Raw genomic sequence first — 11,073 nt, forward strand, 5'->3', positions numbered from 1 at the left:
ATTTTCATTTTCATTTCTCTATTTTATTATTGAGCCGCTATATAGAAAAAAAGACAGAATCTAATCAAATCTGGTATATGACCTTAATACAGGATCAGTTAAATCTGCTTTATGCAGCAGGTATGAAACACAGTGTAGTAAACATGGACATTCAGTGCATCAAGCACAGAACATTGTTGAGCAGTCAGTACGATGTTTTGGCAAATGTGTTTGTTTTAAGGGTTTAAAAGACAAGTTCAACAACATACCAGACTTCTCAGTATGAACTATTTATCAGGGACACTTCAAGTGTCCCGTGTAGGACACGCAACTTCAAGGTAGAAACTGATGACTAAATTGTTTAAAAAACAAAAAAAGATTTAACAGAGAGGGGAAAGCCCACAGGAGACATTTGTGTTTAGCATTTCATTAGAGGTCAATTACAAATGATATAAGAAAAATAGGACCCACAGGTGGAGCCAAGACATCACAAGCAAGGAGAGGTTGTTTGAAAAGTCAAAGAGGTTTTTCAGGCTGAACGGGTACAAGGAACTAATTGATAAGAGGCGGCATGCAAGGTTTGGTTTGTTCAGGGAGGCAGACAAGAATCCCACCAGACCACAGAAGAAGCTTGTGAAGGAACTGAAGAAGGACATCAGGGTTGAAAATAAGGGAATTTGCGGTTCCCTGTTAGCTCACCTGGTGGAGCTGGCGCCCCATGTACCATGGCTGAGCCCTTGCTGCAGCGGCAATGGGTTTGAGTCTGACCTGTGGTCCTTTGCTGCTTATCATCAACTCTCTCGCCCCCTTTCCTGTCAAAATAGTTGAAAAAGAAAATATGGGAATCTATCTGTGCTGATATGATGTCAGGGGTACACCATGCCACTCAGGCAGGCTCCGGCCTCCTGCAGCTCTGTAGGATGAATGGTTTAGAAAGGATGGATGGAATCTATATGATGGATGGATACACAGCAAAACCAAACCTGCATGTATAATGTTTGTGTATTTGTCCACCACCTTAGTTTTATGGCGTGGCATTCTAACCCTTTTGTCACTAGACCTAATCCTAACCAATGTAAGTTAAAGTATTAAAACAATCAATAACTTATTTTTTTTAACATGTAAGGTTTCAGGTCGAGACTATCACAATTAACACGGGTGCACACTATACGTTGCTTTCCGCCCGGGTCAGATCTATGGGACAGGAAGTTAGTTGCATGCATTGCTCTTTGTCACAGTGTCTTATATGAAGCCACCACTAGGAGTCGCCAGAGTAATATGAACATGTCCAAAAAAGATGGTAGGTGATCAACTGTATTGTGTTTGTAGGACACCTACTAAATATTTCCAGTGAAACTGTCTGTTTATGGTTCAAAATGAATACGCTGAAATTTGAATACATCATAAATAAATCTCACTAAAGAGTGTAACTTAGTCCTAAAGTGCCTCATCCTCTGAATACCACAGGATGGTGACAGTAACACACAACACTCCCCCTCTGAACTCACTGATACTTTGTACAGGCGATCCTCCCACATCCAGTCCGCTGTTCAGCTTACTACTTCAGGCTGCGGCCGTCAGTACACACGCCCTATCATTCTTGAGTAGTGAACAATGTTTTCATTGCATTAGCACCTTATGGGAGAGTAATGATTCTTCCAGGTATTAGGAAGGACCTAGGGTGTTACCATGGAAACTGAGTTATGGCTTGTACAAAAAACTTTAGATTTGGATTGAAAAAATGCTTGAAAATATAAAATAATTATCTTATCTGTGACCGGTATAATTCGGAATAATTCAAATTTTAGACTGAGTGTGACAGGTGTGTGTTCAGAAGATGTGAAATCATGAGATTTAAGGTGGTACTGACAAACTATTTGCTGATGCGATACAATTTCTGAGAGGGACGTTTAGAAGAAGGGGAATCACATGTCTCACCTCTCAAACAAAAACTAGATTAGAAATGACTAAGCTTTAGTTTGGGCACACTGCACTGTACATATAGTGAGTCAGAGTTTAAACAGTCCTACAAGAGTGAATGTGGAGCTGTGCTGCTGTTTTTTTTGTTTCACAACAAGCGCCTTTTTCACCATTACACTAACTTAGACTGTCTTGAGAATCTGTGAGTGAACTATAGGATGAGGTGATGTGATACAATGCACACACTGCATACAGTAAATATAATTATAGTACATTTACAAACACATCTGAGTCTTTAAAATTAAGCCTTTCAAGTTCTCGCACTTTGGTGAGAGGAACTGAATATGAAACTGACTAATTGAGGGACAGAGAAAAAAATAGTTCCGCTATGCTAAAAAACAACCTCTTATCACACGGCATAAGGTCGTTTTGTTCCCCCTCAAATCTGGTTGGTGGGGGCTACATGTGGCAGATGAGCCCTGTGCATATAAGCTGCCCTCACAGTTCCCTGTACAGACCTCCGGAGGGAAGACATTGAACTAAAAGCCTGAAAATAACAGAGGATGGCCCTGCTCAAGATTGCCTTGCTTGTCTTCATTTGTCTTGAAGGCAGTGGTGAGACTATGATTAATTATAATAAGATGACGAATTATGAAGTAGATAGTAAAAGTCAAGTGATGAGATTTAATACAGTGAAGATTATTAATGGTGAATATTTCCTTCTGCAGCTCTGACTTCGGCTTCTAATATTGATGGTTTGCAAAATGTCCCAGACGCCCTGAGTGCAGTAAGTTTATGATTTTTTGATTTCTTGTAACAAAATGATACTTTTCATTCAGAACATAACAAAACACACACATTTTGATTGTGCAGGTTCACAATATGATATGCGTATTACTTATCACTTACTGAAACACAACTTACCAAACAACAAAGTATATTTTCAAGAAACATATAAATTAAATTATAAAGAAATGCAGAGATCTCAAAATAATTCCTGGATATCTTTTATGATAACATTTTGCATATTGTGTGCTAAAATTGTATGTTATAATGCATTTAACACCTTATTTTGTGGTGGTGGTGGACGTATTCAAGAGTATTCAGTGAAAATACTACATTAAAAGTAAAAATCCATCCAGAAGTATCAGCTAAATGTACTTAAAGTATCCAAGTAAAAGTAAATGTTCTACCCCTGTGACTGATATATGATTATACAGGAAATTATTAGACTGTTAATACTGAAGCATCAATTTGTAATTTGCATTTAATAGCTGTAGCTGGTAGAGGTCGAACTATTTTATATACAGTTAGGTGGTTTAACAATTGCAGAAGTTTAGAGTGAAAATCACAACTCATAGACATTTGAAAGAGGTTTTATAGGAAGTGGTCACAAGCAATAAGGTTGCAAACCACTGGTTTATTCTTCATAGCTATACCTGTCAAATAACTGTAGTGGAGTATTAAGTACAATACTAGTAGAAGTATAGAGTAGCATAAAATGGAAAATACTCAAGGAAAGTAAAAGTGCCCTAAAAATTGTACTTAAGTACTGTAGTTGAGTAAATGTACAGAGTTTTCCACCACTGCTATTTTTGGAGGTTTGGATGGTGCCATTATAACACCATTGTAATTAATGAAAGTGTAAAAAATGCAAAGACGTAATGTCGAGTTCTTACAGAGAGACCTGAGATTTGCATTTCTTCAAAATTAGGAAGTCTCTTCAACAATACACACTTCCACTTCAAGAAGATTTTAAATATATCACAGCTGTTTCGATTTTGAATTTTTATTTTTAACCACAAACGTGTTTCTTCCTCTTTATGAAAATACATGTTTTTTAATTCTTCTATGGCGCATTATTAAAGGCAATTGTAATTCTCACTGTTATAAGTGTTGTATATCCCTGCAAAAATCCCAATAAAAAAGGTATTTCTTCCTCATGAAACAAGCTTTTTCTTTAATTGAAGTATCGTTCACAAAAGTATCTCATGCATGCAACAACTTAGAACACCTGGTATGTGTATGTGATTAAATCTGTTAATAAATCTCATTGTTTGTCTTTGACTTTATACTCAGAATGGGGACGTCTGCAAGGACTGCACCCAAATATTTGAACTCCTTGTGGACATGCTTACCAATGCAGACCTCCAGGTGAGTACAATAGTCGACTAAGCAGCAAACACATTCCAGAGGTTTAATATTTGCTCACTGATATTATTATTGATACTGCGAATGTCCAAATTCATAAGTAAAGATTAAAATACACATTCTGCTATCTCAAGTGCTTGCTAAGATCGGTGGTTGAATAGTTTTTATTCAATTTAAAAAAAAAACACTATTTATTTTCCACCTGGTCTTATCAGAACAAACACATTCGCCACATTCAGAGATGCAAAAAATGTGTGACATACACACACACACACATCCCTTTTCTTTTTAGTACTAAGCCACTTCTTCTTTTCTACGTCTAAATAAAGTTGATATGAAACTGCACAGAAAGTTTCTGTTCTCACCTGACATCTAAGATCCTCTTTCCTTCAAGTTTAATCTGGGCTATGGGAGTCCAAAGAGAGAACACTTGGTTACAAATGGGCTACTTTACTACGCTAATTTCTTTACTAACAACTGTTTTGAGTCACACATCTTTATAGAAAGACATTTCACCACTAACCTTAACCTCTAGTCTGGTCCTCTAACCTTTTCTGTGATTATATTTTTAACGTCACTATTTGTATTAATATAATAAGTAAGTAACATATTATTTGCCTTTGGCTTTTATTGATTACATAGTGCTTCTGTAAACTGTAAAGGTGCAATGAGAAAAAGTGTACAACACAAGACCCATTATATAGTATGGATAGCACATCCCATTATTGTAGTACAAACTATATTGATGGTTTGACGTACAATAAGAATTATCACCTTTGAAAAAAGCATTGGAAAAACTATATTTTAAAGTTTCAAACCAAACTTTAAAAAAGGTCCACACAGATGTTTATGCATGTAAAATGTAACTTTGCTATGAACACCACAAACCCAATGCCATTCACCTCCATTGTTTTTCACCACAAAGGTAAAAGGTAAAATCAGCCATAAAGATAAGATAAAATAAGATGTCCCTTTATTGATCCCCCGTGGGAGAAATACAGGTTTGACACAGCAGCACAGGGGAATGTAGTGCAAATACCATAGAAGAGTAAAATTACAATAAAAGAATAATAAAGATATAAAAACTATAATGGAAATATATACATTATATGCAATATGCAGTACAGTGAAACTTTTTGAACAGTGTATAACTGTACATGTGTAATTTTTACAAGGTTTTATGCAAAACTATTTGTGCATAGCAGGTTAAACATTCCTAATTAGTGAAGGTGGGAGGTACTGTGTGCTGTGGCATTGTGGAGGTGGATGGCTACTGGCTTTGCCGTTATATGCAATTGAGATTTGTTTGCCCACAGTCTTTTTGCCTGTTTAATGTTGTGTGAACTCTAAATGTCCAGTATATTTAAAGCTATGTGACTCAGTGAGCCATCTATAAAACACTGCCATAACACATTTGATCTTGGCAGGAAATAATGTCATTGGTTTCAGTGACATCACTTAAAATCTCAATCTTCTGACCTTTGATTGAGTTTAACAGAAGGAATAATGCGTCTCCTAAAATAATCATATTCTTTTTTTGCCCTTTTTTTAACTGGTGTTTAGATTTATATAGTGGACATTACCCCAAGACCCATTGTTCTGAGTTCAAAGACCACACACCTAATGCAGCACTTTATTTTTAGAAAAAGATCATGGGTGACATTGAAAGCCTGTGTGCTCACCTGCCTGGACCAGCTGCCAAAATCTGCAAAGAAGAGGTGGAGAAGATGCTCCCAGTGGCCATCAACTTAATTTCTACTGTTATCGTAAGTTTTAGTTTAGTTAAACTATTATGAGTGAAATATTAACGGTGTGTTTCTGCTGCTGCTGGGAGGTCTAATCTCAACACATATCGTCCCATCTCTTTCTCTTTCTCTCTAGAAACCTGCGCAGGTCTGCCAAATCCTTGGGCTCTGTGGCACCTGCGACAAGCAGGATAAGATGCTCCGGTATTTTGTCAAGGAGGCCCTTCAGGTGTCTGTGACAGGTGAAAATGTGAGTTAAAGTACAACTTAGATTAAAACATTTTAAAAGAATAATTTTAGAAGTTTGATCTCATTGTGCGTCTTCTTCTATGTCTGTCACTCAGCTGCAGCCCACAACACAGTGTACCTTCTGCGTTTTTCTTGTCAAGACTTTGGAGGACTTGCTGCCAAAAGAAAGGACTGAGGTGAGTCACACTCATGCAGTGAAGGAACACGTGCACACAAGTAAACACAGTATCTCTTTGTCCTGCACACCCACACAGACACACACGTAAGTAGACACCTAAATTCCTCCAGACAGCCCTGCTGGCTTTGTGGATGCTATGCTGTACACTCCCCTCTCTCTCTCTTTATTTCTTCTGCAGGGTGCTGTGATTCAACTGCTGGAGGAGATTTGTCACATTTTGCCCTCCACTTACCGCGATCAGTGCGAGGCCGTTGTTGGCAAGTTTAGCAAGACGGTGCTGGACGCCCTCCTGAGCTACGCCACCCCTCAGGCCATCTGCGCTCTCATGCACCTGTGTAAAGGGCAGGAGGCTCCTCTTGTAGGTCAGTCTGCTTCACCTTCAGCATCCACTAGTTCAATCCCAATGTAGACCTTGCTCCATGTAGGCATCCCAGTAGTAAACCACAAGGCCTCTGAACCAGTACACCTAAATTAAATGCAGCCAACATTTGTTTAACGCCTGTTTGACTAGTTAAAATGGTCTCTGTTAGAAAACTCTTTACAGTCACATTTTTTTAGAAGCTGGAACCAGCAAATGTTTACTCATCTATCAACCATCATTTAAATGTCCCTGTTTTTTTCACTTTCAGACCCATGCACGTTGACAACCTACAGGTGCAGAGACATCAAGACTGCCCTCAGATGTGGAGTAAGTCAACTGCTATCAAGTTGTAAGCTTGTTTTGCTTATGAATGCTCAGTAGTGAGTAGATTTGACCTGTCTTCTCCCTGCAGACGGTGTTTTACTGTCAGAAATTTGCCTGGAAGCCTGTCAACTACAACACAATCTAAGATGCTGAGGTAGGTGTGAAAACCTCAAAAAATTATATTAAAAATGTAACATACAACAGCATATAAAATACATCCAAATCTCTCTTTTTAGGGTGCAACTATGAGTCAACCTCGGTGCCCCCACGGATGACCCAGAGCTGCAAACATTTTTCTATTTGACACCTGTGGCTTTCTGCCTGATAGCCTTTCTTTCAGATACTGATTTGATATCTTGCTGCATTTTGTGATTTTGCATTGTACATACCAGTCTAACTTGACAAAGACAAGGGATTATCTGAACTTCAGGAATGTTTAAAAGATACGAAAGCTTATGTATACTTGATCAATTTTTTCTTTCAACTTTTGTACTCACCTCTGTTCTATATATAAAGTTTAAAGGTTTCATCTGCTTTAATGAAGTTTCGTCTTGTAATCTTTCATTCACATTCAAATAATCTCAGAATAATTATCTGAATAAATGTTATTAAATAAAGTGTATATATTTCGGGCTGTGAAACTGTGATCTCATTTCTCTTTTACCTTTAAAGGGACACTTCACCCATTTGCATTAAGCTTTGTATCGTTAGAAACCCAGTCATATTTTTGAATGGTCGTGCACCATTCCCTCATTTTCCGCCGCCCCTCCATTCTTCCGCCTGGACGCGGAGAAAGCTAGAGTTTCAGTGTTGGACTTCTGTTCCAATGATGTAAAAATCGTTCATTTGCTCAACTGGAAGGAGGGAGAAAGTCCCTCACGTGATTTGTTGTGTAGAAGGGGGTGAGGATACAAAATCTGTGTTCTCCGTCAAAGTGGATCAAATGTCCAAAATTCCCTATGCCTCCCTACAAGGCACCAAATTCAGAATTTATGTTACATTTCGACTACATATATAACCCACTTTCAATAAAGATTAATGTTTCCACGGGTGAAATGCTTCTTTAAAGGAGCACTGTACTGTACATGACATTTTTCATAGATTAGCATGCCAACACTATTTTACATTTAGGAAGTTCTCTATTCAATAATCCAAACCACAAACCTGGTTATATTTAGACTCTAATCTTAGTGGTAATGATTTCTAACCCTGAATTTCAGTATTTACTAATACTGTTATAGCTTCCTGAGGAATAATCTTTACACCCTCTTTATGCTAAATACCACGTTCCAGCCTTTTTGTTATGATCAACAATTTGTCATTGTGTGTAATGAGAACCTCCATATACAAATCATATACCGGTTAACTAATTATCAAAGATAACGTGTAAATAAGGTTGGATTAAATCTACAGTATGACCGTAACATGTTATCACATGAATCTGCTTTATGAAAGAAAATAAACAGCCAAAAGCATGAGGAAGAGTACAATTTATTTGAAGGGTTTAAAAAGAAACTCAACAACAAATCAGACTCATCAGAATGAATTATTGAAGTGGGAATTATTTTGATACTAGAAACTTGGTGGGCCAGGGTCAATAGGTAAGGAGTCAGATATTTGGGGGCAGCGGATAAGAGCATTGCAGAAAATGAGAAAGGCACTTTTAAACATTGAGCAACTACACTGACGAACTCTTCCAATCATTTAAAAACTGATTTAACAGGAAAAAAAATGCTGTTCAACTCCCCCACAGGAGACTATGTAAACAGGCTGGTTTCTCTGTACAACACCAACCAATCATTTGTCTCATCTGTGGATGAGCTAAAGGACGTAAACACATTGTAAAAAAATCTTTGGGAGGTTGAGTCATTTCACTGGATGATGGAGACAGACTAATCTCTATGGCTCCTGTCTGAGGTTTCACTGCAGTACAGCCAAGGATGCACAAGGTGGTGCCAGATGAGCCAAACTAAAGACTCAGTGTTACAAATCTTAATTACAGCATTATATATGTGGACACAGTGCCACCTAGCTACACGATGAAGACATTTTTAGACACTAACTGCACTCAGCTCAGAGCAGGGAACAACTACGGTGGTTTTAAATGTGAATACCAATCGCACTTAGGCTTACAGCTGGCTTAGCCTTAACCCTGCAACTTTATTTGGAGGATACACATCCAGGAATAAAGTCAAGGAGAAGGGCAACCAGGGAAGCATTCAAAAGGCATATACAGTGTATTCACAAAGTCTTGGACTTGTCATTTGACCAGGGTCTCTGGCACAGAACCATTGTGCTGCTCAACTCCAGTGAAAGACTCAAAAAAAAAAAAGAATAAAGTAACATATATGATTCCACATCCAAATTTGTACAAAACTAACTGTGCTGAAAAGACGAGAGCAGTAATACCATGTCCTACATTCACTAAGCTCTCATTCTTGGTCTGTCTGTGGCTCTGCTCTTCGTCTTCTTTCACGTCAGTCCACCTTTCACATCATGTACAGGTGAGACTAAAGGACCCAAATCATGTGCGATCGAGTGAAACACTTTTAGATACAAAAAACAAAAAAAAACAAAAACAAAACTTGTGGCACACATCATTTCTTGCTGGTCCAACTGTTAGGCCCTGATAGTCAAATGCCCTTCAATAAATTATTTCAAGTACGGTGTTGCCATTGGATAAAGGCAGCTCCTGCCTGGAGGTGACTGAGCCAGGGTTTCTCTGTAGCTACACCCAGAGTCAGTCTCAGGAAGGAGGAGTGCTTTACCTTTGCCTTCATCTTGGTCAGTAGCACATTGACACATTCATCATTTGGAACAATCACATGACATTTAAACCCAAAAAAAAAAAAAAAAAAACAATTACAAAAAAGGAGTGATTTCAAGATGCAGCCCAACATAACCACTATGTCATTAGCAGCTTCTGACTTCTCTGTAAAACGTCAGAAAATATGGCCTGAAGGGACAGCAGACAAAAGAATGAAAAGATACTGAAGGGTCAAGCCCACAACAAGTGTTTTACCCCATTTGTGCCATCCAAATTTAAAAAAAACAAAATAGAGAGGGTTACAGCTGTGAAGGGAACAGAGTTGATGTTTTTGTCAAGCGAATCAACACTGACCCAACAGTTAGGGGAAATGGGAAATTACATTAAAGAGAAAGTAACAGATGATGCCAACTGATCACATTTTAACCTGCACTGAGATTCTGAATTTAAAAGCTGAGGAATATTATTTTCTTATTTCTTTCTTAACACAATCATTACTGGTAAATACCCACATGGCCCTTATGGAAATATGCTATAAATATGGTTTAAATATATAGTGTCACTAATACAGATTTATGGAGACACTCTTGATTAGCAATGTCAGGAAACTAGATGACCATTAATCAGACAAAAACAAAAATGGAAGTTAGCCAGCAAAACAAAGATGAAGAAAAGCTGGTAAGACTGAACACAGCAACATGTCTGTTCAATTTAATATCTTGGCATCTGAAATACTATTGTTTTCTCTAGGAGATGTGTACAGTGCTAAAAAGGCGGGGAAAGGACGTCTTCTCATGTAGCAGAGGCTGCTGTGACATGGCTGCGTTTGTGAGGAGGAAGAGGGAGGAGGAGGGAGGAAGGAAGGAGGAAGGAGGGATGTAGACAAACACACGTTTATCTGTGGGACACCTTAGATTAGAGGAGGGGGTTCAGTATTTCAGCTTCTTGGGCACCTCCCATGTAAAGTCGTCACGACCGAAGTGACCATAAGCCGCTGTGCGCTGGTAGATGGGCTTCTTCAGGTCAAGATCCCTGAGGCAGAAATAAAATAATTTTAAAGAAACCTTTAGTATGTGTAAAATATGTATAATGGGGACATAAGTGCATGTTTGTGTGCAAATCTAAAATTAGACACCACAGGATACCTCACAATAACTCCTGGACGGAGGTCAAAATTCTTCTTCACAATTTCCAGCAGCTCCTTCTCGCTCTTCTGGGAGGTCCCATAGTGGAAGATGGAGACAGAGAGTGGATGGGCAACTCCAATAGCATAGGATACCTGAAACAGTTACAGATTATGCACACATTAAGGACAGGAGAGACATTTTAACACAGCATATACAGTGTCGACACATTTTTCTCAATATTGAACAAGTTTAGAATTACTCAGTTATTCATT

General features: G+C 38.2%; 2 protein-coding genes across 2 annotated transcripts in view; one reads left to right on the forward strand and one right to left on the reverse strand.

The window, feature by feature from the left end:
- The first annotated feature begins 2,355 nt into the window (after nt 1-2,355).
- LOC118333073 (prosaposin) lies at nt 2,356-7,541 on the forward strand. The gene is made up of 10 exons (XM_035668579.1): nt 2,356-2,514; nt 2,628-2,686; nt 3,979-4,053; nt 5,694-5,816; nt 5,932-6,045; nt 6,140-6,220; nt 6,401-6,584; nt 6,852-6,910; nt 6,996-7,061; nt 7,144-7,541. The coding sequence occupies exons 1-9, from the start codon at nt 2,463-2,465 to the stop codon at nt 7,050-7,052; spliced, it is 804 nt and encodes a 267-aa protein (XP_035524472.1). The 5' UTR covers nt 2,356-2,462; the 3' UTR covers nt 7,053-7,061; nt 7,144-7,541.
- A 3,062-nt stretch (nt 7,542-10,603) lies between these two features.
- mat2aa (methionine adenosyltransferase II, alpha a) overlaps nt 10,604-11,073 on the reverse strand; it is a 6,275-nt gene continuing 5,805 nt past the window's right edge. The window contains exons 9-10 of the mRNA XM_035668308.1: nt 10,820-10,953; nt 10,604-10,706 (exon numbers count right to left, since the gene is read on the reverse strand). Coding sequence (XP_035524201.1) covers nt 10,604-10,706; nt 10,820-10,953 — 237 coding nt within the window. The remainder of the gene's footprint in view (nt 10,707-10,819; nt 10,954-11,073) is intronic.

This window comes from Morone saxatilis, unplaced genomic scaffold, assembly GCF_004916995.1.
Source record: "Morone saxatilis isolate NCDOM2014 unplaced genomic scaffold, NCSU_SB_2.0 Contig21, whole genome shotgun sequence".
Taxonomy (NCBI): Eukaryota; Metazoa; Chordata; class Actinopteri; family Moronidae; genus Morone; species Morone saxatilis.